Raw genomic sequence first — 27,237 nt, forward strand, 5'->3', positions numbered from 1 at the left:
ATGAATTGGAGAACGTTATTGGTGCGATGAATGGATGACTTGCCCGCCTTGCTGGGTGCCCGTATAAACTTTGGCAAGTCGCACTGCAAATAAGTGAGTTATTAGTAGTGCAGTGCCTCGTCTACTTGCTGGGTCCTCGTTCCCCCTAGCGCTTTTTCCACAATGGATTACCAACTCGACCAAGGAACTATACTCCTGTTGTTCTAAACAGCCCATCGGCGCGTTCGCAAAAAAATTTCCCCACATTTCCCCAAGGGGAAGAATGTGAAAGTGCGAATGCAGGAGTTGAATTTGCGTGGTTCGGTAATGTTCGCGAAAGAGAGATCACACACACACACACAACTACAAAGAAAGAAAGATGCATTTATTCACAGACACCTATTTGTGCTGTCGTTGTACTTGATTGCTAGAGCGGATCTCAGCTTTGAAATTTCGTGTCAGTACTCCTTTAAGCGGGTGCATTAGCCCTTCTCACGCCCGATTCCTGGCCAATCCCCCACGTGGTTATGTGCCATGCACAGACACCTATTTGTGTTGTCGTTGTACTTGATTGCTAGAGCGGATCTCAGCTTTGAAATTTCGTGTCAGTACTCCTTTAAGCGGGTGCATTAGCCCTTCTCACGCCCGATTCCTGGCCAATCCCCCACGTGGTTATGTGCCATGCACAGACACCTATTTGTGTTGTCGTTGTACTTGATTGCTAGAGCGGATCTCAGCTTTGAAATTTCGTGTCAGTACTCCTTTAAGCGGGTGCATTAGCCCTTCTCACGCCCGATTCCTGGCCAATCCCCCACGTGGTTATGTGCCATGCACAGACACCTATTTGTGTTGTCGTTGTACTTGATTGCTAGAGCGGATCTCAGCTTTGAAATTTCGTGTCAGTACTCCTTTCAGCGGGTGCATTAGCCCTTCTCACGCCCGATTCCTGGCCAATCCCCCACGTGGTTATGTGCCATGCACAGACACCTATTTGTGTTGTCGTTGTACTTGATTGCTAGAGCGGATCTCAGCTTTGAAATTTCGTGTCAGTACTCCTTTAAGCGGGTGCATTAGCTATTCTCACGCCCGATTCCTGGCCAATCCCCCACGTGGTTATGTGCCATGCACAGACACCTATTTGTGTTGTCGTTGTACTTGATTGCTAGAGCGGATCTCAGCTTTGAAATTTCGTGTCAGTACTCCTTTAAGCGGGTGCATTAGCCCTTCTCACGCCCGATTCCTGGCCAATCCCCCACGTGGTTATGTGCCATGCACAGACACCTATTTGTGTTGTCGTTGTACTTGATTGCTAGAGCGGATCTCAGCTTTGAAATTTCGTGTCAGTACTCCTTTAAGCGGGTGCATTAGCCCTTCTCACGCCCGATTCCTGGCCAATCCCCCACGTGGTTATGTGCCATGCACAGACACCTATTTGTGTTGTCGTTGTACTTGATTGCTAGAGCGGATCTCAGCTTTGAAATTTCGTGTCAGTACTCCTTTAAGCGGGTGCATTAGCCCTTCTCACGCCCGATTCCTGGCCAATCCCCCACGTGGTTATGTGCCATGCACAGACACCTATTTGTGTTGTCGTTGTACTTGATTGCTAGATCGGATCTCAGCTTTGAAATTTCGTGTCAGTACTCCTTTAAGCGGGTGCATTAGCCCTTCTCACGCCCGATTCCTGGCCAATCCCCCACGTGGTTATGTGCCATGCACAGACACCTATTTGTGTTGTCGTTGTACTTGATTGCTAGAGCGGATCTCAGCTTTGAAATTTCGTGTCAGTACTCCTTTAAGCGGGTGCATTAGCCCTTCTCACGCCCGATTCCTGGCCAATCCCCCACGTGGTTATGTGCCATGCACAGACACCTATTTGTGTTGTCGTTGTACTTGATTGCTAGAGCGGATCTCAGCTTTGAAATTTCGTGTCAGTACTCCTTTAAGCGGGTGCATTAGCCCTTCTCACGCCCGATTCCTGGCCAATCCCCCACGTGGTTATGTGCCATGCACAGACACCTATTTGTGTTGTCGTTGTACTTGATTGCTAGAGCGGATCTCAGCTTTGAAATTTCGTGTCAGTACTCCTTTAAGCGGGTGCATTAGCCCTTCTCACGCCCGATTCCTGGCCAATCCCCCACGTGGTTATGTGCCATGCACAGACACCTATTTGTGTTGTCGTTGTACTTGATTGCTAGAGCGGATCTCAGCTTTGAAATTTCGTGTCAGTACTCCTTTAAGCGGGCCGGGAGGCGAGGGGCGCTGGCTTTCCTTTCGCCGTTGCAGCGCCAGAGCTGCCTCGAGCCGCTGGACGGCCCTGAGCTGGTTGCCGTGCTCCGGGGAGCCGATCAACGCGCGAATGTCCGGCGGGAGGCGGTCGCCTCCGTCGCGCGCGCACTGTTCGTTGCAGCCCCACATGATGTGGGCCGTCGAGCGGACGGCGACGGCGCGGGCGATCCGAGTAACCCGCGCGGCCGGCCGGGCACGACGCCTCGGGCTCCGCCCGCTACCTAGCGCAGGTAGTTAGACGAGGTGCGGCGAAGCCCTGCGTGGCCTGACCCGCACCTTTCTCGCAGGACGAATTTATAAAGGTCATTTCTCTCTCTCCTTTAAGCGGGTGCATTAGCCCTTCTCACGCCCGATTCCTGGCCAATCCCCCACGTGGTTATGTGCCATGCACAGACACCTATTTGTGTTGTCGTTGTACTTGATTGCTAGAGCGGATCTCAGCTTTGAAATTTCGTGTCAGTACTCCTTTAAGCGGGTGCATTAGCCCTTCTCACGCCCGATTCCTGGCCAATCCCCCACGTGGTTATGTGCCATGCACAGACACCTATTTGTGTTGTCGTTGTACTTGATTGCTAGAGCGGATCTCAGCTTTGAAATTTCGTGTCAGTACTCCTTTAAGCGGGTGCATTAGCCCTTCTCACGCCCGATTCCTGGCCAATCCCCCACGTGGTTATGTGCCATGCACAGACACCTATTTGTGTTGTCGTTGTACTTGATTGCTAGAGCGGATCTCAGCTTTGAAATTTCGTGTCAGTACTCCTTTAAGCGGGTGCATTAGCCCTTCTCACGCCCGATTCCTGGCCAATCCCCCACGTGGTTATGTGCCATGCACAGACACCTATTTGTGTTGTCGTTGTACTTGATTGCTAGAGCGGATCTCAGCTTTGAAATTTCGTGTCAGTACTCCTTTAAGCGGGTGCATTAGCCCTTCTCACGCCCGATTCCTGGCCAATCCCCCACGTGGTTATGTGCCATGCACAGGCACCTATTTGTGTTGTCGTTGTACTTGATTGCTAGAGCGGATCTCAGCTTTGAAATTTCGTGTCAGTACTCCTTTAAGCGGGTGCATTAGCCCTTCTCACGCCCGATTCCTGGCCAATCCCCCACGTGGGTATGTGCCATGTCAGCGGCCAGGCAGCGCGCGCCCATCTCCCCCCGTTGCCAAGGAAGATGAGGAGCGCGCGCACCCGCAGCTGTTGCTATGTGGACGGACGGCGGTCAACGGAATTCAGGGTCGCTTATAAAGTGCATTCGCACTTAAAAGGGGGATTGCGGCCTTTACTGATAGCTGATCTTCTCCACGCCAAGCTAAGCACAATGCTTTGCGACGAAATCTCTCCGTAGTATAGCCAGAGTAGACAATGCAGGCAGGGTAATAAAGTGCTGTCTGAGCTTCCTGCACCAAAAAAGAGCGTTAGTCCTACAGCGGCCCTGATTTTGCTGACCCTGATCTCAGCTGGAGGGTGGAGGAGAAAAATGTGGGGCACCTCAAGCTTATGGAATTTCCCTGGGAATCTGCGCAATTGAAATTATTAACACCTGAAATAAACAACACGTGAGCACACCCAGATAGAATACCACCATGTCTTCTTTTCAACGCAAACAAAAAAACGTAAAATTGAAGTAGTATCGAACTCTTACACCAGAATTAATCAAATAATATTTATCAAGAAATAAACTACACGACATCCTAAAATTCAAATTAGGTCTACTGTAATAACGTGTTTCGTCTGGGCAGCGAACAAAGGAAGAGTGCACAAAATTGTACAACCATTTTCTGGATTTTGATGGCGGAAAAGCATTGATGGCCAAACAGCGCCAAAAACGTTTCGTCATAGTTTGCACTTATTATTATGATAAACTACCCGCCGCGGTGGCTCAGTGGCTAAGGCGTTGCGCTGCTGAGCACGAGGTCGCGGGTTCGATTCCCGGCCGCAGCGGCCGCTTTTCTTATGGAGGCGAAAAGCAAAAACGCCCGCGTGTACGACATTTCGGCGCACGTTAAAGATCCCCAGGTGGTCGAAATTAATCCGGAGCCCTCCACTACGGCGCGCCTCATCGCCTGCGTTGCGTCGGCGCGTTAAACCCTACAATCAATCAATTATGATAAACTGTTAATGGGTGCAGGGAAAAAGATATGAAGCATTGGGAATGCCTGTTTTGTCGGGACGGGATTGACAGTTTATTGGCCCGCCTTCTGTCGCACGCATCTTACATTAAACGGGTTGTAGACGAATCGTTGTGACTGCTGGATCTGCCGTCGGCACGATGTTTCGCAAGCTTCAGACATAAACATAATTATTCACTTCAGTTCCTCCCTTTTCGGTTTTGTGCGTAAGCTACACTGGGCGAGGTTGAGCAGTTTCGCTTAGATCTTGAAGGGCTGTTGTGCGCAAGCGCGACGAGCATTAGATTGGATTCGATCTGATTGAGTTGGCTTGGCTTGGCTTGGATTGGATTAAATAGAACAGGATTGGTTGGATTGGAAATCCAATCCAATTCGAGTACGGCTGTGCCGACAATTGCGTGTGCACATTATCTGGTGTGAGAATTCCAGAGGAGTGGCGTCATAGCCAGACGCACTGGCGCCGGCGCGTGCCCAGCTGTGCGTCTCCTTTGCCGAATAGCCAAGTCTGATGCTGCGCGGGAGCCACTTGATCGCCGTTTCGCGTTGCTCCTGGAGAGCAGTGCTGCGCATGCGGGAGGAGCAGTGACTGGAATGAACTGGACCGGGCTGGACTGTATTGGATTGAACTGGGCTGGACTGGACTGGACTGGACTGGATTGAATTAGATTGGATTTGATCAGACTGGAAATCAGCTAATCCTAGACAACCAGGAAACTTAAAAATAGCCAGCTGAATGTCAGCTCAAGCTACGTCTATCCTTGCATAGCCGAGCTAAGCCACTGCGAATTTTTTTCCAATTGCCCTGTTTTATATATGTTGTCACGTTAAATATATCATACCAATTGTCGCTGGGTAGTGTTCAAAACGAAGTATCCGTTTCAATTCTCATATCTGTGTCCGTGTTAGTCTTAATAGCATTACTCAAACAAGGCTGGTCATTGGAAAATGTATTTTTTTAATTTTAGGCCCCATCCACTGTTTGTCTTTTTTGTAAGATGGAAATCTTTGAAACAATATTTTATTCGCTTTCTTTGAAATGCGTACTCTTACCAATGCATTTTTTGTTGAGCTGTAAGCATCATTTCTTTTCACTTGTTTCTTTCAATCCTCAGTTGAACATACTGAACAATTGAAAGACTGTCAACAACAAAGAGATGTTGTCAAAATCAACGCTACCGTCCTTGGAGAACCAGCTGTGTGTTCGGCCTGCAAAACAAATCCATAAAGCCTACAGTCTTTTACGAACAAGACAGAAACGCGTCCCGCGCGCTATGTACGCATTCACTGTACTGTTAGCTTTCACCTTAACTATCGGTAAGTGAATGGTTTCCTGTGCTAGGAATCATGAGTTATGCAAAATAAAACTAATAATGAAAGCCATGAAAACCAAACGCATTTTTATTGCATTCATGCTTTTGTCATCTTTTGGTGTAGCTATTATTTTATAATTATTTTTTTTTCGATTACCAAAGGAAGACCGCTTTTCATGTTAGTCACACCTTGACATAAATATGAAACAGAACAAAGCTATCGTGTCACTGTTGCTCAGTCAATGAATGAATCTCAACACCTTGCGAAAATGTTTAGGGCAATATCAGACCCTCTCTCTTCATGCATACACAAAAAGTCTAGTTTCCAAATTCATATATCATTGATTTGCTTGTAATAATCTCTATGCATTCACAATACAGATATTAGCAATGCCTCTCTTCCAACCGACAACTAGATATAGTGCATGTTTTGTTGTTTTTAGTATTATTGCAACCTGTGTTCTGAAATTTATGACTATTTATTTCGCTGCTAGTAAAATGGGCTTTACATAGAAAATCCGGTCTGGGCTTCAATTAGAATTTTATTTGCTATTCGCCGAACACGAACTATTGCGTGCTACTTTAATTCCACAGGCTAATATGATCAAAATTCACTCTCTTACAGCGGCTCCACTAGAAACTAAGGCTGGCCACGAAGTGCCATGGATCTGCTACCGTTTAGTTCCACTTGCCATAGTAAGTGCCATAGATAAATATCATTACTAGAGTACCTGTTCATAAGCCCAAATGAGCCTCAGACGGTTTTTCGATCGCCTCGTTGCGGCATGTGAGGGTGCGATGCATTGTAAGCGCTAACAAAAAATTAACTCCCATTTCTTACATCGATTCTGCTTTTGGTTTCATAATTATGGTTGATCATCTAGGTAGGTCTAAACAGCGGTCCTCCCGCTGTCACGGCTGATGATGTCGCTGTTTTTGTACACTGGTGTTTCATCTTACGCGAGGGTGTGCCAAAAAAGCTACTTAGTGACAGAGGGCGAGTATTCCTCTCTGACATGCTGAAGCCCTCCTAGAGAATGTCATGCTTTCGACAGCACCACAACTCTCTACCACCCCGACAAACAGGAAGACGGAATAACAGAGAGCTTCAACTACACCCTTGGCGTTTCGCACATATCATCGCACCACGCAAACTGGGGCACTGTCTTACCTTTCCTTGCGTGCGCATCATACAACATAGTCATGCAAGCGACCACACCCTCATAAAAACTCTTACCAACATTGAATTCAATGTTTGTTGGAATAGTTGAGATAAGCTACCAACATTGAGTAGACTGCCTACTTACTGTCCATAAACTTCCTAGCAACAGCCTACCAACTTTTTGTCAACCATTGGCCACGGTGTTTGAACTGAAACGTTTCTGTCAACTTCCTACAGAAAGTTTTGTGTAGACTTTATACTCAACAGATGTTGCTAAGCAAAGCGCTATTGACAGGATATAAAAATGTGATGCAGTCGGAAAAGCCGACCATTCGTAGACTGTGCTGTCAATACAGCTTAATTCAAGGTCGTCATTATTTCAGTCTAAGTGATCGTGTAGTGGCAGCAAAATGAAAAAAAGGAAACCGCAACAGGTTAGGTTAATCGGGTTCTTCAATGGTGAGCGTTCACATCTTTCAGAGGCATACATTCAAACGCTCACTTTCTGAAATGTGACATAACACACAAGCCCACCTCAGAAACGTACTACAACCGCAAAAAGCCAAACGCGAACAAGCACGAAATCGTTACCGGGCATTCACATGCAGTGCACTTCTTGTATATATAGCCGCCATCGGCGGGATGCCGTTGCCGCGGTGAGACGTGCCTCTCATTGCATGTTTACAAACGTGCGCCTTATGATTTCCAAAATCCAATACCGGGAAACACTGGGACGTAAACGATTCAACATATCTTCTTGTTTACTATATAGTTGCAAGCTATACCCAAACAACCAAACAAAACGCAAAACTGGAATGGGTTGCAAGAAAGCGCGGCGCCGCGTACTGGCTGCCTAGGGTGAATGACGCGTTTCTCCCTGAGGTACGCAAAGAGGAAGGGCACCGGTGGCGGTTGATCGAGAGCGGCCAAAGCATCTGCGCCGGCCGGATTAGATTAGCACAACGGGCGATTTTATATTATCGCCGTTGTTAGATACGCGTCGAGCAGTCTGTCGCGAAATATTTACGCGCATAATTGGTTCCTTTCAACCATGTAGCACGTATCTTGCGTAAATCAAAACACAGTGATGAGTGGTTGCGAGTGGTTGATGCCGCTGGCTGGCGCTTGTTCAGAACCGCTGATTAGCCATGTTTATCACCGTGAAGAGTGAAAACCAGCGCGTCATCAAGGACCGACGCGTACGGCTGAGGGACGAACTGATTGTTCCGGGGGAGAAACTGCGTGGCTCGAGGTACAAAGAGTGAACCGAAATCCCGCCACGCCGGGCATAGCGGAAGCTGCTGCCGGTCAAAATAGTGGATTATTGTAGTGGAGACCCCGCCATGCCAAATGGCGGGCACTATCGGGCACGCCGCTGGCGGGCATTGGCGGGCACTATCGGGCACTATTGGGGGGCATGGTGGTACAGATGGTGGCATACCCGTCTAGCGGGCTTAGGCGTCACTTGGGGGGCATGGTGGTACAGATGGCGGCATACCCGTCTAGCGGGCATAGGCGTCACAGGGAGAATAGTGGGTCGTGAATTTTTCTGGAATGGCAGCCGTCTTGACAGAATATATGCGCATAGAATGCGTGGCTGCCGGGACACTTTTGCTGCTTAATGTGGAAAAAGTAATGCGAAACCGTGCGCTCACACCACAGCTTCATTTTATTGTGCACAGACCCTCTTTTCACGGCGGCTCGCCTCTGTAAATAACCTCCACAGGTACTTGAGGGCATAGTTGACGCACATTTCACCAGGGGATTCTGAAAGTAGAAGGCAGGCCACATATCTGGTCAAGGAAACTCACACAGACCTTCCATTTTTTGTTTGTTTGCAATAAAACGTCCTCTTTCCTTCTTATTAACATTTTAAGTCGCCTTCTTATTCTGATATATGAACTCAGCCTGGTTTAAGGATGAACGAGTGAAAACCATTGACAAAAAAAAAAAAAACTACGGGAAATATAGCTCTCACCAAAAATATTTTCTGCCTTTCATTAACATACTGAAACCACAAGGCGTGGAAAGGAATAGTATAACAGTAAGAGGCCTAACACAAGCGTTGACCCGCAACCTGTATTAGCAAAATGGAAAAACACATGCAGGTGCGCGCATGCGCAGAGGGAGAAGAAAATATTGATGCACCTTTGCAAACAATATTGCACTGAAAAACAAGAAAACACAGGATAAAGCGTGTGTAGAGGGGGTTGAGAAATCACTTGAGCATATGGCCGACAATATTGGCTTCTTTTTTGTGGAGCGTAATCAAGGTGTGGCTTACGCAGTCAGCTTTTTAAATGTTCACGTAAAAGGCTTCTAGTATCTCCCTAACCATTCCATTTCTAAGCTCGAAGTGCCCCTTGCTATCATCGAAACAGGGTTTGCACCCACACTTATTGCAAGTTGCAGGTGAAATTGCGTACTGCGATCTTTTATCGTCCCCGAGTGCGCTTCTAGTCTTACATTTAAGAAGGGCTCCACCTGCCCCATGTACTCTCCTTCACAAGACAGCGGTATTGGGTAAACGGCACACATTTTACAAGGCAACAAGCACACGTGTGTTTACACCATGTGAACGTTTTTTTTGTTGTTCACCAATGAAAAAAATAAAGGCGGCCTATTTTGTTCTTAGCTGAGTAAAAGGGTTGCATACTATATAGGGACCCCACATTTTTTGACTGCGTGCCGTTTTGTGCATGTACGGCAAGACAACTCAGCAAAGGAACTCGTGAAACGTGCGGTCATGCCCTACATGCACAAGATGGCACATGGGCTGAAAAATGTGGGGTCTCGATATGGCGTGCAAATCCTTTTCTCAGCTAAGAACAAAATAGGCAGGCTTTGTTCGTTGGTGAACAAAAAGCGTCCACATAACGCCAGTTTTACAACTCCCAAAGTCAAGCACACGCGTGCTTTTGTGCCTTGTAAAATGCAAGTCGTTTACCAGATACTGCTCTCTTGCATAACAGTGTACGTGGGGCATATGGGAGCTGCTGAAAAGAGCACCCACAGACGATAAAACATCACACGTATGCAAATTTACCCGCACAGTGAAGAAAAGTGTGCATGCAAACCTCGATTCGGTGATAATGAGGGGCTCTTCGAGCATAGAAATCGGATGCTTAGGAATATAGTAGAAGCCTTAAACATTAACCTTTATAAATCAAAATATTCCGGCACTCCTTGGGCTGCACCGTCCGGCTGCTTCCTGTGGGTACTGCGGGCAGACCAGCCGCTGCCCCAGCCGAATGCCACCGCTCACGTTGGAATGCATTTTGTGCGTCTCATATGGCGTGAAAATGTGTAAATGCCTTTTCATTTGATGTGTCATCATGCCACAGCTTACTGCCTGAAAGCACATTCAAGGAAAACGAAAACTAATTCTTATGCCAGGTTTGACCACGCTGCACACAGATGCAGTGTGTCACAGCGTGTCGCATGTCGTGAATGAAGGGTGTTGCGCGTTCTCGTCAAAATCACGAAGTGTGTGGTTCGATTTTGTGGGGAGCTGTGTTTCCCTACGCCTCGCCTGCACATGCTTTCGCGAACCAGGAGCCGCCATTTTGGGCGGCCGGCGCATCGCGTGAGCCATGACCTCTTCGTGACCCCATGCGATGCGCCGAACCCGAACCCGTGCGCGAGTCTTCGGATTCCTCAGGGCTAGTGTACGGCTCGTAGCACTTTCTCTAGCGAAGCTAGCCGGGGTCCTCTGCTATCCCGTACGTTAGCCCACAATTTGTAGTGCCAGTCTTTCTAATGTGCATTCTTATACCCAGGTGTTTACAGCTACTTGCCGTCTTTTTAATTCCCACGTTCAAGTCCCGTGCTCAGAAATTCACATGCACAGAGGCCATCCGTTCAAGTGTGACAGCGCCGCTGTTGACTGCACTAACAAGCAATGCAAGCACAAAATATTAGTGCAAAAATATCCTGAAGAAATAGCGTATAGATATACGAGACAAACCCACATAAGCATAATAGAAAGACACACATCGCTTGCGTATTTTTCCTTACTTCACTCCAAGTGTGTCATTCACTGCTTTACTCCTACATGAAGTCTAATCACCCTATAAATTTTCCTGGGGCTCACGGTGCTGTGCAAATGGGTCATCACGCTGAACTGAAAACACTGAATCAAGCAGTTTGGCACAAAGAGCAAAAAAGTGTGGCTGCATGTTTCTTCTAGAAACCTGTTACTGACCCCCTTGACGTCCATTGCTGACTTTGGGTATTTACAAGCGTGCTGTCAATCATTCTCGCTCAAATTGTGGCCTGTGAGGATCTATTTTGCTGCACTACCCTCTTGTGGTCAATTGTTGTAGGTGACTTTGCCATACTCGAGGGATTAGCTGCACACTCGCCCTTCTCACATACCCATGCTGCAACGCAAGCAAAGGGTTGATTTTCGCAGACCTTGGCCTCGTAAAATAAACACAGCTAACTTCTAGAAAAACTGAGTTTCTGACTGCAACTGCATTTAGGTCAATAAACGGGCTTTCTAAACTGGCGTGCCACACCTTTTCTTTTTTGCTGCTCGTGCCCAGCAGCTGGATAGGAAGTACTTTCGGTTCAACATGAAGACCCATTTGCGCAGCGCTGCAAGCCTCCAGAAAATTTATAGACTTCGCACATGTATACGCTTGAGTAAAGTATTAAATTGGGGGAGTTGGCTAAGTTCATTTCGTACAACAGTGCAAACACACAGACAGAAGGAAGGAAAAACATGCAAGCTCTGTGTCTTTTCTTCCTTATGCTTCTCTGTGTTTGCACCATCGTACGATATCTATACGCCTATTTCTGTGGGTTAGTTCTTGCATGAAGACTTTGCAGTTGTGTTGGTTGTTAGTGCAGTCAACAGCAGCGCAGTCATGCTTGAACGGGTAGCTTCCATACATAGTGTATTTCACGCAGGGCATGGTGACTTGGAGGTGATATTTAAAAAGAAAGCAAGCGGCTGTAATAACCCGGGTACAACAGTGGGCATCAAGAAGTCTGGCACTACAAAATAGAGCCACACAAGTCATGATTTTGTCGAAAACAACATGCCACACACTGCATTCACAGTCTGTGCAGCATGGTCAAGCCTCGCATAAGAATTAGTTCTCGTTTTCCTTGAATGTGCTCTCTGGTGAACAAGCTAACTGTGGCATGATACATCAAATGGGAAGGCGCTTACCAATTTTCAAGCCACACGAGACGCACGATATGCAGTCCACGATGCGAGCGATGCCACGCTGCGGGGGCGGCAGCTGGCGTGCCCACATTCCCCCACAAAGTGCTTGCATGGCAGCACACTGATCACGGAAAAATGCTGCGCCCAGGGAGAGCCAGGCAATTATGGTCTATAAAGGTGACTGCGTAAGCCAGACCTCGATTACGTCCCACAAAAAAAAAAAGCCAAGCTAGTTGGCCATATGCTCACGTGACTTGTCAGCCCCTCTCCACACCCCTTTTCTTCCAACTTCTTGTCTTTTTAGCACATTATCCTATGCAAAGCTGCATCCGTCTCTTCTTCTCCCTCTGTGCAGGTGCGTAGTTGCATGTATATGCGCATTCTTTCTGTTGCCTAATAAACACTAGTTCGAGTCAGGACTAGTGTTCTTCCCCTTTTTGTTGTCCTGTTCTTTTCCAGCGTGTTGTTTCCCACAATCATAAATGTCTGAAGTCCCCTCCCATTTTTTAACTAGAAACTACCCCTCAGCCTGAACTCAAGTTGAAGAGCTGGGAACAGGTTTTTTTTCTGTAATTAATACCTATTCCCCAGTAAAAATACCAACTCAAAACCGGCGTGTCAGCCAGTTGGAAACATCTTATATGCTCTAAATATTACATGAATTGACAATATAATCTTGACCTATTTTTTTAAAAAGCGCACGATAATATAGATGTTCACATACTTTTTCAAGTTCCACATTGATGAAAGATGCTGTCTTCTCTATCGCCCATGCCATGCTGTAGAAGGTCTGCCCCGTCCATCCTGTACCGCCGCTTCTGTAGGGTTGCCAGATCGAGGCAGAAGTCTCCATAGGATGTGTTCCGCATCAGCCACGTCCATTTTTCGTCAGGCACATCCACATTTGGACCAATCTGCACTTGCAATTAGAAAACAAAGCAATTAATTTTAAAATCCCAACTGATCAACTTGCGCTCTTTGAATCAGGTATAAAGTACTATATCCTGTGTTGAGGTTGTACCTTACTTTATTAGAAAGCTAAATAATGTAACCAAACTTTACTGTTCACATAAATCCAAAGATTTGATCAAATAAATGTTGTCGTGCTCTGCAACATGCTATACGACTGGTGCTCAAATGGGGGTCCGCAGACCCCAAGGGGGTCCGCGAGAGCACTTCAGGGGTCCGTGAAGCCTCTTTCAAACTTTTCCCCTGCCACTGTTTTCTCGATTTTGCCAGAACTTTCTTGATATGAAAAAAGGTGGCCTCGCTGCATTACATGTATGTTTAGTTTCTCTGCATAGTGCATATTTTAACACCTTCTTTCCGCACAACATGCCAGCTATGACAAGAGATAAAAAGGCCTACCTAAGGCAGCATATAACTGTTCAAAGACTTGTACATACAAGTACAAATTGTTTGACATAATGACACCGATCAACATATGCTCAATCGTGGGGTCCCCACTGTTTCGCAAGCCAAGAAGGGGTCACTGGGGCAGTCACGGCTGCGAACCACTGCGCTGCTATACTATTGAAGTTTTGGTAGACCAAAAGATAACACACACCCGCCGCAGTGGCTCAGTGGCTAAGGCGTTGCGCTGCCGAGCACAAGGGCATGGGTTGGATTCCCGGCCAATTTTACCCTAGTGGCGCGTAGATGGGCAAAGAGCAAAGCCGGCCACCCCACCTAGCTTAATTTTGGTTCAACTAAGATTATGCCTGGTTATGCTTGGAAACTCGGCGAAGTATTATGTGTAGTTGTTTTGAAATGCGGACAAGTTTTAAAAGAAAGCTTTCTGCCTCTACCAGCCAACGGTTTCTTCGTGGAGTGCGCAACAAGAAACTCCCAACGTGGCTGAGGAGGAGGAGGAGGGCCCTTTTCACTCATGGAGCACTGTGTAGATGGAGCGGCAAAGGGCGCTATTACCCAGCGTTCCCCGAACGCCGGAGTTGCTTTCGGAGCTGTGCACCCCGGCGGGCACGTTGGCTAAATCATTCCGTTGGCTTTGTCATCTGCTTTAGCGACGGTTGTTTGGGCCTGTTCTTGTGCAGCTTCGCGTACATTGCACGCTTCCTTCACACGACTTTTCTAACTTGCTCTACAGCACCTCCTGGGTAACCCAGATCCGACAGAATTAAGTGGCCATACACCAAAGATACGTTTAGGATTGGTTTGGAGGGCAGGAAAACAAAATGTACAGACCCCTTTACAGACATCTGGTCACTAGAGAAACGCTACCTTTTGCGCAGTGCTTGCCACAAATGGGACTCTGTTTTCTAAATTTCTGAATACAAATTTGGTTATGTTTTAACAGGCATTACAGAAGGCAAAAGAATCAACAGGATCTGATAAATAGCGATTATAAAAGTTCCCTCAGCTTTCTCGCAATTCTCAACCTTACTAAGCTAACTAGTTATCGGTATAAATGGGAATCACTAAGCTCACATGCCGAATTGCTTCGGTGTCTGCGCTTGTGTCGTGCGGTGGTGTAGCCCCTAGCTAGCTCATCAGAATGACGAGGTTCCGCTGTCTCACCCTTAGAAAAACGCTCGTCACCGTTTTCTTTTTGCTGACGCACGGCCGGGATACAGCGGCGGCGTCCGGCACTCTAGCCCGGCCATGGCCAACACTGCTGCAATCGGGACGCCGCCCCCGTGAATTCCAGATAACGGCTGCCAGAATATGTGGTTTCACTCTTTGCACTGCCACGTTTGTGAATTCAAGTGACGGCATGGGCAATTGTTGTGGGTGTCGTTTACAGCTTTGCTTTCCAACCACCTTTAAAGCGTGGATTGGAAGCAATTTTTTTTTTGCTCGGTGTCGTCGTTAGACCCCAAAAGAGGAATGACCACTCAGTGATGAAAGAATGTACAACGTATGCGTGCCAACCAACTTTGCAATGAAGCCCAATGTGTGCGGTGGCCACTTTTTTAATTGGAGGTGAAAAGCATAAGTGCGTGCATGTTCCAAGATTTTGGCACACATTAAAGATCCCCAGGTGGTCAAAATTAATCTTGAGCCCTCCACTACAGTGTGCCTCATCGCCTTTGTAGCGTCGGCGAATACACCATACAATCAATTAATGCAGCTCGAAGGGTAATGGAGAGCACAGAGGGACAATCGTTTGCTAAAGAACTTTTTGAACTCCTTTGCTCTCAACCATTTGGCTTTGTGGTCTGGTGTCTGGGATGCTAATTAAGTTGATTAATGTTAATGTTTCACCGACATTTGGCTTCTTTCACTGCACTAAGTCATGCAAGGATTGAGCCATAGTGAAGCTGCAGGATTTCTTTCTACGCGAACGCTGCAGAACGCAGCAGCACACGTTTGTACAAGTTTGAAATTGTCTGTTTACATGTTCCGCGATGCTTTGCACTGTGGTAGTGGTAGTCATCATATGCAAAAATATCGTCGTGGTCCTTTTGACGAGCACTGCATACGCCACTTGACAACAGCTGGGGCGCAGTGGTGCGCTTACATGCACGACGCATGCGCTGCTTTCCTCGATTTGCGTCGAGGTTTCATGGAGCAGGTGTTTAGCAACTGTGGCGTTGCTGGTCGCTAGGCAACCCGAGGCACTCCTCCAACATTTTGCTTTTTTTTTTTGCTAAAGGCACTCTGCATGCAGGGGTCAGTTGGCGGTTACTCGAGGCACACGCTCACGAGCACTCGGCATTTTTTGGGTATTTTAAACGCATTAGCGCCACACATTACAGCCAGCTACAACAGTTGCACTGTTCAAACAGCGCGCATGGGAGAAAAATGCTGCATGAAAGCCAGTCCGTTGTCCAGCATTCCAGTGTCTATGAGTATATACTGGCAGATTGACCATAACGTGCTTTCATTTCTATTTATCACACTGCGCACCAGGGGGGAAGTCTTGTACCAGCACCATCATCATCATCAGTGCCATCATCACCACGAGTATGAAATGGCTGATCAAACACGACTGCCCACCTGGGCGGCTGGTCTTCAGCGCTCCCAGTTCTGGCCGGGCCTACGCGTACACAATAATGTAGCAAGCCGCATCCGCAACAACCAAATCTGCTTCTTAAAATAAATTCTAATCTACCCCAAATTTTTGTTTAATGCTTTTGAAGTAAGCCATAACCGAGCACATGCAACTGAGAAAACAGTGTTAATAGAATAGCTTATTGCAGGACAGCTATTGAAATGTGCGACGGTAAAACTCTGGAGTGCTGTATCACTGCTTCGTGCGGGTTATTTTTATGCGTACACGATTGAAACCAGGTCATTCATCTTTTACAAATAGCTGCTGCAATCAGGCCACTATTCGTAAACTCGAAGCGCCAAGGCTAGTACAGAGGCCACATTGTCTACTGCGACTTGTGTGGTAGGAACACGTTACACTTCTTACTGTACACGTTTTTCACTGCTTTTTCACGACATAATTAGCCACGACAAAGTATTGTTCTTCCATAGAAAGAAAAGTGCGAAACAAGCCACTTCCGGCACGTATCTGCAGGCTGTCGGGAGCGGCTGCCGTTCTCAGCATCGGTTCCCAAAACCCAAACCCCAATTTATTGGACCGTCTGTGCTGTGTGCAATCAGGTTTTAAACCAGTTGCTGACGCTACCGTTCTTTTTATGTCGACTATTAGACAGCATTCTTGCATGGCCAAAAATTCAAGTGCAGTTGTACTTTAAGAACCAATATTTTCTAAGAAATAACTGTTCATAGAACTTTGCTCTTGAGTGCTGTGCATGCATCCAGCTGAAGTGGTAAGTTAAAAGAAAAGTACTGCCGAGATTTAAATTGCAGGCTAAATTCTGGTTTTTTGGCTCCTTATGATTCATTAGTGTACAGCAACGACAAGGGAAAAAATTCTGCTTACCTGCCCATCTACAGCTGCAAACATTTTCAAAACTGGTTCAGGGAGGAAGGGAAGAGGGGACACCACAGCTCCAGCAACACCTTTCCTCCAGCAAGCGAACCTGGTGGTGGTCACACCGGCACTGCAACTGCTGAAAGCAGATACAAATGAGGATCAGGCTCAATATACTGAAACAGTTCAAATGCAAACATAAAGGCCCAATGCAATGCATTGAAAGTCCACGTAGGTTCCTAAGAAAAATGGTCAGCCGTGTGGTTAGCTGGCTGCTCCAAGCAATGCTATTATGGGCAATAATTGTTGCATTGTGCACCAGAAGGCACTAATTATCAGGACAGAAGTGCAGTGGATCTTAGTAGCATATTCTACTGTCACCGCACATGTGCCACCAATTTGTTTTACGACAAAGCCCTGGAAGCAGGTGCACATTCTCGAGACTAGCCTGCTGCCTGCAAAGGTTATTCTCCTCTACTCCCTCATTGGTAGCCATTTGCTTGCAGCGTGATCAGCGTCAAATATGTTTGTCCGATTCTTCGCCAGCTTTTTTTTATGTCCACATGTACTAATTAACTGGAACTGCCAAACAAGTGGGAGGAAAAAGTGCAGAGCTGGAAAGCAGTAAAAGCTTTCTAAGCACTAAGATGAGAATAAGCATGTTTGTTTCGATGCCCACGTCACCCTGACATAACGAACCAGCAGAGCACACGTGGAGATCATTAATATGAAGAGAGGCCCGGTAGAAAAAAGAAAATATGGTGGGCCATCTGATGTTTTTTTTTTCCTTTTTTACTGTTCATCACCATCACCATGCTTCACCGCACTTCCAGATGTGATGTCTGCTGCTAGACTAACCATTCAATGAGAGGGGGCACACATCCACATTAGTAATTTAAGTTGCCGTGGGTGATTATGAAGCCCAAAGAAGCCTTGCTTTGAAAAAATAAAAAAACGTGCCATGGCCAAGAGCCCCTCAGTTCCCATCAGCTCAAATATGAAACCTGAAACCTGCAACACTTAATCCTGAATAACCCACTGGCAACTTGTTCTCTACAGTTCAAAGGCTTGCGGTCACTCACATGAAGAAAAAGGTTAAAGATAACTTCGTTTAGCCATCATTAAGTGCATGCCATCCTAGTCATGCATAAAACTAATTTTCAGTTATAGCTCCATATTAATTACAAGCTAGTTAGGTACGTCAACACCTCTTAGCCTCCCAATTCGGGCTGTGGTATCGTGAAGGCTCTCCTCTGCGTTTTTTGGATAAAGCCAACTATTACAAGACTACCTCCATCTTTTTTTACTTGACACTTGTAACATCTTATATTTCTGCTTCAAAATGCGGTTAAATTACGTGCATGTTCATGGTGGAACAAAACTGTTCACAGGGTAAGAAAACTAATAATAAATTGAGCACATCAAGCTCACTATTTTGCTCAACCGGTGTTGCAGGTTTAAACAGCTGTAAGATGTGCCAAAACATAAGAACAAACCCCGAAGTAAATAAGCAGACACCATCACGCTAGTCGAAAGCCAACACCAAGCCTCGTTACATTTAATTACAAACTGAAACAGTTCTAGGCAGCAATATGATGAAAGCAGTGATAACTTATCTAGATGCGTGCAAAGATGGTGCAAGTTTGGAAATTAGACTTCGTTATGTTACCTAGCCATCTGATCGGTCAACCTTATCTGTGTCAAAACATTATAAGCAAAGTAGTAACACTGCTAAGGCTCAAATGCTTTTTAAAACAATCCTTAAACTCAAATAGGCAAATTCAGCTTAAGCAGACACCATCACGCTAGCCGAAAGCCAACACCAAGCCTCGTTACGTTTAATTAAAAACTGAAACAGTTCTAGGCAGCAATATGATGAAAGCAGTGATAACTTATCTAGATGTGTGCAAAGATGGTGCAAGTTTGGAAATTAGACTTCGTTATGTTACCTAGCCATCTGATCGGTCAACCTTATCTGTGTCAAAACATTATAAGCAAAGTAGTAACACTGCTAAGGCTCAAATGCTTTTTAAAACAATCCTTAAACTCAAATAGGCAAATTCAGCTTAAGCAGACACCATCACGCCAGCCGAAAGCCAACACCAAGCCTCGTTACATTTAATTACAAAGTGAAACAGTTCTAGGCAGCAATATGATGAAAGCAGTGATAACTTATCTAGATGCATGCAAAGACGGTGCAAGTTTGGAAATTAGACTTCGTTATGTTACCTAGCCATCTGATTGGTCAACCTTATCGGTGTCAAAACATTATAAGCAAAGTAGTAACACTGCTAAGGCTCAAATGCTTTTTAAAACAATCCTTAAACTCAAATAGGCAAATTCAGCTAACTGAAATTGAAGAAGGAACATAATGCAAGACAATTCACAACTGCAGAAAAGCAATGTGGTCACCATTTTTTTACTAGGCCCGAACACACTCAACGTCCCACGAGAAGTCTCATCCATTGACTGGGAGTACGTCGTGCCCGTTCTTTATCTTCAAAGCAACTTCTCTGCCTGCAAGCGGCCAATGGCCTGCAAAATGCAGATTATTATCAACCAACATGCCAGACGCAGTCATTTTTTCTCGAACCTGGTGCACCCAAAATGCAGAATCACAGAGATCACCAGGCTGCCTTGCCCACTGTAGGGTAGATTATGAAAATCACTCCTATACAACATTAGGCTGAGCGTAAACATGCCGTAACTGACAAAAACCACGGGGCATGAATATCAGCAATCAATATTTCAAATGATCCTTCTAATTTTTCTCTGAGAATTATTGGTAAGAACAGTAACATTTACCACAATAATAGCACAAAAAATAAAATGATAAGGCAAACATTTATTTTGAAATATAGACGCTCTGCGCATTCAGAAGCTACGCCACTCGAAAGATGTGTAGAGGCATGCGGGAATGTGGTCTGTTCACACAAGTGTTGTATACAGGGGTGCAAAACTTGGGCTTTACATATCAGGGAAGTTTGTCTGAAGGTAAAACGTTCCCAGATGGAATGCACAAGACATTTAGCAGCTGCTCATTTATTTACATGAGAAAGAACTGAGAACCCCTTTTTTAGTTTGGGGGTTCCACGCACTGAATCTGCACCCAGACTACGGGATGCGCGAATTTGAGGGATCCTCCCAATTTAAACCACCCTGGTTTCGTAAAAATGCACTGAAATATCGACACTACTGTTTTTTTTTTTGTATCTATCAGAAGAACTGCAATGGCCGCGGATCACTACCGAAAAAGCCAGCGCAGATAAAACAGGCATGCTCTTTTGAAGAACTTGCGCTTCTGCAAGGTAACTTTTCACAATTAGGAATGAAATGAAAGGAGTGCCTCGCGGGGAATATGATACTTTGGATGGGCATGGGAGAACCAGAAGGCAAACCCTCTGAACGCACATTTTATGCCACTTACAAAAAGTTTCGACCTCTACAGCGCGCGCAAGGCAGCGGCCACTTGGTTACAGCAACGCTGTTTATCCGTCCGTAGCACGCCAACGTCTAGACGAGGCACGATACGCGCAATGTTTCAACGTGGTCGCATAAAAATTCGTATAAATGCATATTCCCGAGGCGGCTGACGGATGCACAACACTATTCACGCTCATAATTGAACACATTAATACTGAAACATTCATAGTGCGGAGCGTGCTAGGGGGCCCTAAATATACTCCGATACCCTGCTCTAGACTGAATTCAAGGCACACCCCGCGTTTTACCTTTTTTTTGTTAGTGTACAGTTCTTCTAAAGAGAGTACTCAGCCGATTACACAGCTACGCATTATTTTTATAACCTGGAGGCTGGAGGGAAGTGGTATTTTTGGGTGGCTCATAGCGAAGAACAAGGCGGTAGCGTTTTCGGTGCGGTCAGTTTGACTAATGACACATGATTCTACTTCGCACAACCCAAGGCGCAAGCTTTGGAGCAAGTGCTGCTTACATACGTGACAAGACGGAAAAGGTCGCTTGTCAAATGCCAAATCTGCGTAACGCCGATATGATAGATATCGCACACCAACGCGAGCGATACGTTGCACACACAGAACGTCAGTCCTAAGGGCCGGCACCGGCTCGACAACAGTGCTCCGTTAAATACACTGGACTAGTAAACGACGTTTCACTTACCTTAACTGCCCAGCCGTACTTGTTCGTCCGGTAGATAAATCCATAGTGATCACGTAACCAGAAATTTCACGCCGCTGAGCATTTACCGAATCGTAGAACCACTGCACGCAGCCATGACGGTGGGAGCCGAGCGAGCCGCCGAAACGTCGCCGCCGTCGTCTGTGTCGCGCTGCCCCCCTGCCGGCGGCCAACTGAGTCGAGTGACGCGCGCCGTTCAAAACGCGTTAAAAATAAATAAAACTCTAGCATTGTCATGGACGCCTAAGCGGTCGGTGAACGGTAAGGTCAGGTGCCACTTACATCCAGCAGGAGTTGAGAGCCTGTTCTGTAAGCAAACAGTACGTGTTCCATGAGCTATTTCATGGCGTGACGGGGGCTGCAGGCGACAACGGCTAGGAATGACGGTGGCGGTTCTCTCGCTGGCTTCGTAGCGTTGCATCTTTTCATATACATGCAGAGGCCGGCATATCATCTTGTAGTTCATATATTAGATAAGTTCGCGTTATGCACGCCTGTGCGCACGCAGGTCGGCTTACTCAAGTGAAGCTTCGTTTCTAGGCCTGGAGGTATATCACTGGCTAAGCTTCCAAATACTTTACGTGCGAATATAAACATGCTCCGCTCACAACAAATTGCATGGGCGCTGTCGATGTCTATACCGCTTTTTTCGAACGCTCATGGCGCTATTCACTGTTAGCGCATTTTAACGGCAAACGACGGTGGGCATTGCCAAGGAGAAAAAAGGGCGTCCCCATCGCAGACGATCAGTCAACACTATTAACGCCAGCATGGTTGTGGTGGGTCACGTTGACCAGTAAGGCCACCAGTATTGCCCAGGATAGCCGAGGTGCCCACCTAACGTACCGCCATTATTCCCACCTACTCCCAGCTTTAAAAACGTTGCCCAGGTAAGTTTCCAGGATTGATCACCATGCCCACCTGATTTCCCAGGATGCCCACCTGATTTCCCAGCAAAATTTATGGTGGGATTAGCGATCGGGAAAGTTGCTCCCTTTTGCTACTTTTTTTTTCTTGGAGTGCACAAACGTGAAGATACATGAGATACAGAGGGAGAAAGAAAGATACGTGTGTGTGTGTTTCTGTGTGTCTCTGTGTATGTGTCTGTGTGTCTCTCTCTCTCTTCTCTTTCTGTGTGTGTGTGTGTGTGTGTGTGTGTGTGCGCTCACGCGTTTGCGTGCGTGCGTGCGTGAGTGTTTGTGTGTGTTAGTTTGAAACCTGATTCAAGCAAAGTGACGTAATTTGGTTAAAGTCAAGAAAATAGTTTGTCCCCAAATATTGTGAACCTGTCCAAATATAAAGAAAAAACCATAAGAAATATTTCAAATCGGGCTCCAGGACAAAGAATCAGATGTTTGCGTTCGACTTGTGACAAAGCGTCTCAAAACACTTTCAGTTGTCATCCTACAAAGGGTCGTCAATAGACAAATGTTAACATAAATTTGATAGACTTTCTATATACAACCGTCAACAGACAAATTTCAACGTAAATTAAGTAGACTTTCTACACACAACAGTCAATTTACGAGCGTCAACATACATTCAATAATCTTTTTACAGACAACTGTCAATAGAATGTAAGAGTAAGTGGGATAGCCATAAAGTTGGTAGGATGTCAACACAACGTCTACAGAATGCAAAAAAGCATTTTTGTAAGGGCAGGTTTCTCACCGTTTTTAAGCCTAATGAAACGTGAACCATTCTGCCTCATCGACACTATTCTGCCCTGCTATTCGGACCCCTCTGAATGTCCTCCGCAAAAAAAAACCGGGCCATCTCCACTATCGTGAAACTCGGGGACCAGGTAAGCATGTAGTGTATAAGTGTATTCTTGGAGCCTTGGAGTTTTTGCCCGCGGAGAGCAAACAGTAGGGGAGTAGATGTATATAGCTTCGCTATAAGTCACGTATCTTGGAAGCACGAAGCGTTCTGGTGCAAGGCGTTGGAAAACGAGTGCCGTGGTGCGTTGTTTTAGTACGTGCTACGTTCCAGAGAGAGACGTTGGAAAACCAGTGTCCTGGAGTTTTAGTAGCGTGAGTACAAGAAATGACGACCACGGTATACGCCGGCAGCCCGAGCGCCTGGCTTCATCTCTAAAAATTAGCTCTCCTGGCGGCTTAAAAGGACGAAATGTAAAGGAGGCCGTAGTAAGGCTTTCAACGATCAACTTGCAAAATTTTATGATCACGGCTGCCAATGTCCGATGCTGGAGCGACTGGCTTGTCGAGGTAATAACGGGCAATAGCCATATAATATTCATACATAAGCCGGGATTTTTAGCCACAAATTTTGCCGAAAGGCGGGGAGAAGGGAATTGAACATTAAGCTTCGCAAGGGAGCCAGGATAGAACAGTGCACTGGCGGAGTTGTCATGCCCAGACCTAGGGCAGCCTTGGTCTTCTGTAGAAAAAGGAAGAGCAATCTAGCGGCATTCCTCCACATACCGCACCATCTAGGGAACTGCGGTTGTTTGTAGCTGAAGGGGGGCGAAACGGTAGAGAATAGCCGAAGTTCAAAGATAAGCGGTGCGTTTTCTCAGAGCACGGAATCGCTGCGAGGCAAGCAATGAAGACGGTGCCTCTCGCGCCATTGCCTTGACTTCAGCTTTGTAGGTGTCTACCTACAATGACTCCAGTACGAGAGTAATATAGTAGGTCTGCAGATGGCCTTCGACACGTTGTCGTACGAAGCTATACTTGCCGAAATAGAGAACCATTGTCCGTGCAAGCGGATGTACAATTATGCTTCCAGTTTCCTTGCAAATAGAACGTTCGAGATACGAACGGAACACGACCATCCGAAGACCTACTACAATGACTGTGGGACACCACATGGCTCCCTAATGTCACCGTTGGTCTTGAGTTTGGTGATAAGAAAAGTGGCAACCGACGTACAAAACACCAGCGGCACGCGCCTCGTCGTCTATGCGAATGATATCACGCTGTGGGCGCAGCCAGACGATTATCCTACCACCGAGGAGGCGTGTTCCGAGGAGACCTCCAAGCAGCCCTTTTGCTATAGAGAACGCCATCCAGGCAGCTCGAATGCATCCCTCACTCAAAAAGTCCACTCTACTGCTTTGGGGTGGCAAAGAACAGGAAAGGCCAAAGTTCCATCTTTACCTTTAAAATGAAAAGATTCAGCTATCTTCGCAAGGTTGGATCCGCCTTCTGGACGTTCCTATCAGTCACAAAGACAACGCCACCGAATGGCTCAAGCAGTTCCGACAGGGCTGGGATGCTACAACCAACCTTATTCACAGAATCGGCTCCAAATTGGTGGCGCAGGCACCGCCCTCATCAGGGACATCGGTAGTCATTCTAACATTCCCGGCTAACATATCGTGGGACCTGCTTCAACCTGACCCAAACCCCACTAAATAATGCACGAACTTTCATCACAAACTCCATCGAATATCAAATTATCACAGGACACCCTTGGCACACCAAGCTAAATGACTTGTATACTTTAGCATCGCTGCGACCGAATGAAGCATCACTAGAAGCAACGCGCGACAGCTATTCCGACCATCGCGACCTCACCGTTCAGGGCCGTCATCTCATCGCCTACGACGAGACACGAACTTTCACACTGGGCCCGTCAGCGTACCCTTCTTTGACCCTAAGCACAACTTGGCAATGGACAGCACCGGTCCATCACAAACCAAGGTCAACAAAAGAGCGCAAACGGCACAAGCATCAAAGACGCAGCCTATCTCGGTTCCAACACACATTAGAACGGGCACATACGCCATCTACACTGACGCTGCATTACCATCTGACTGATTTACGTGCGGCATACACCACGCAACAACCCGAGCATGACAGAGTACGTGACGTTCTATACCGAATCAGAAATTGATCCACTCACAGCAGAACTTAAAGCCATTCCACTGGTCGTTGCCCTGCTAAGGAGGGACCCCCTGTCCGCCGAGAGAAAACACCATCCCTCTGAAGTAGCCATATATACAGACAATGCTGAGGCAATCAGCACAATGCACTCTCCAGATCCTCCTGACTACATCTCCAATACAATTAGACAAACCATCGACAACCTAGCCTAAATAAATGGCACCACAATTCTTATATAATAGACACCCGGCAACGAGTTCAACCCAGGGAACCAGAGGACCCATTGCATGGCATCTGTGTCACTTCGTATCTCCCAGAACTTCCATACGACGCCCGCCCCGCTTCCCGAACCTGCTCTCAACAACCCAGTGGTTGAGCGCAGCATCCAAAAAAGGCGGCTATGCTGTTACTTGAAGGAAACGACCCCTAGGCCAGACCCACCGGTGCCTGAAGACACTCCGCGAGGCCTCCAGGTCCTTCTACCCAAGGCCTGCTCCGTAACAGCGGTCAATCCTGACGTCCGCAACCGATGGATCTGGTACCGGCGTTTAGGCAAGAAGCGACCAGATGCTACATGTTTGTTCCCCCTCCTAAGCTTCCCTGCCTCCTGCGCAGTGCCGACCGTACCAACATGCACTACTTTCTCTAGGACTGTGCCGGACTCTCGGAGGAACGCCGTAGGTGTCTACCTCTTCACGTCACGTCCCTTAAACAACGGATAACGCCTTCGAGCGACGTGAAAGAAACTTTAATGACCCTGTGGAAATTTTCTGGATGTACAGCCTCCCAAATTTTTAACAATATAGCGGGAGCGAGGACCGGCCAGCATGTTAGCGCCTTATCACGGTGTTCAGCACCGAAATAGGCGAGAGTACACGCACGCGCATAGGGCTACCTGCAGCATAAGTGTCGTCCACTACGCTGTTGTCTGGAGAGTGGTACACCCCCTACCACTGCACCTGAATGAATTTGTGGCCCACGCTGCTTAGCTACCTTTGGCGGTAGCAAAACGGCTTTGCAAGTAAAAAAAACGGGGGGTGTGTTGCCCTGAGAAGGACTGCGGAGCAAACGACGCTCCCACAACAGATAGTTCTATGTGCGTGCGTGCACCCTCGCCTATTTTGCCGGTGAACACCGTGAATAGGCGCTGACGTGCACATCCGTCGTCGCTCCCGCTATATTATTAAAAATTTGGGAGGCTGTACAGGTCAAGTGAAAATGACGTGAATCAAGTGGTCCGTGGGGGGGGGGGGGCGGACAGGCGTTGTGATTTAACCCCATTTCCCTGCTGGTTTATTTCCCTGCATCTTCCGCCCTTTGCCCTGCCCGAGGCGTTCGACATGTTCCTTATAAATAAATTCATTAATTAGTTTATTCATTCCTTCATTCATTCATTCATTCATTCATTCATTCATTCATTCATTCTCCTCAATTGTCGACTCAAGGTGTGTGTAATTTCAGACTGCCAGCAATTTCCCGCGCCCCAGTGTCGATTCTTTGGTCATCAGCACCTTGTTTCTGTACGTGCGAGACATTTCCTTTCTTCTTTCTGCACTGAACGGATGGCCTATTCGACATAATGCAAAGCCTCTTAGTGCTTGCACAAATAAGAAATGCAAATTAGAGACCCGCTCACTCCATGGAATGGACACGAGCTAGGGCTCATTCGTCTGTTCTATATTCTGAGTTCAATTTGTCTATTCGTCGTTTTCTCAACTGATTGTCTTGTTTTTGTGCTTTCTATATTATGTGGCTTCTCCGCTTCTGAGGAGTTACAGCCAAGCGAGGGGAAATAGACTGTTCCTTTTCTGACCCCTACAATTGCAGCCGACATCCCACTGCGGGTGTTGATAGGAAGGGCTGCAGAGGCGGCGGCTGCGATGGCATATTTCGTTGAGTTCTCGGGCCCTTTTTTCACTATCTCGACTTTTCTATTACAGTGCCGCTAATGTGCATCAGACACCGATGGCTGGTTATGTTCGGGGGCACTTGTTGAACTCTGATTGCCCAAACAGCGTTTCTCCCTTTCGTGGAAAGTTCTTTTCAATCTCTGTGAAAAGAAAAAAAAACTGACAAAGAATCTTCTTTGTTTGTACACTTTTACTTTTATTTTTTTCTGCACGTTTCGAAGACATGCTTCCAAGTGGTCGGCACTCCAACCTATCAACCATTATATACATGGTTGTCAAACGTTGACTACCGTTCAAAAAGACTGGACCCCAACCGAGAAGATGTATTGATGATACTGGTATCATTTAAGAGAAAACGTCTGGCCTGCCAAAACTACGCAGGGGTTCAGTGGCAGAGCCTGGTCGTCATCATAAATAAAAGACCACAATGT

General features: G+C 46.7%; 1 protein-coding gene and 1 long non-coding RNA gene across 4 annotated transcripts in view; one reads left to right on the plus strand and one right to left on the minus strand.

The window, feature by feature from the left end:
- Positions 1-5,629: 5,629 nt before the first annotated feature.
- The window catches only part of LOC144145651 (uncharacterized), a 42,014-nt gene continuing 20,406 nt past the window's right edge, over positions 5,630-27,237 (plus strand). Inside the window, exons 1-2 of the long non-coding RNA XR_013317558.1 lie at positions 5,630-5,707; positions 6,329-6,399. This is a non-coding gene — a long non-coding RNA (uncharacterized LOC144145651). The remainder of the gene's footprint in view (positions 5,708-6,328; positions 6,400-27,237) is intronic.
- Positions 8,512-21,223, minus strand: LOC144145650 (uncharacterized). Of its 3 annotated transcripts, none has more exons than XR_013317557.1 (5): positions 21,028-21,223; positions 19,303-19,425; positions 16,900-17,029; positions 12,766-12,960; positions 8,512-8,632 (listed from the first exon to the last, which is right to left on the minus strand). XR_013317557.1 is itself a non-coding variant. In XM_077677318.1 (4 exons), exons 1-3 carry the CDS (start codon positions 21,069-21,071, stop codon positions 12,770-12,772), a joined length of 360 nt encoding a protein of 119 aa, XP_077533444.1. In that variant the 5' UTR covers positions 21,072-21,207; the 3' UTR covers positions 8,512-8,632; positions 12,766-12,769. The 3 variants fall into 3 exon arrangements, 1 of the variants encoding a protein (XP_077533444.1); XR_013317555.1 differs by having other exon boundaries at positions 12,766-12,955; positions 21,028-21,216; XM_077677318.1 differs by lacking the exon at positions 19,303-19,425 and having other exon boundaries at positions 12,766-12,955; positions 21,028-21,207.

This window comes from Haemaphysalis longicornis, unplaced genomic scaffold (assembly GCF_048455015.1).
Source record: "Haemaphysalis longicornis isolate Haplotype H1 unplaced genomic scaffold, Haemaphysalis longicornis Haplotype H1 scaffold_7, whole genome shotgun sequence".
NCBI lineage: Eukaryota > Metazoa > Arthropoda > Arachnida > Ixodida > Ixodidae > Haemaphysalis > Haemaphysalis longicornis.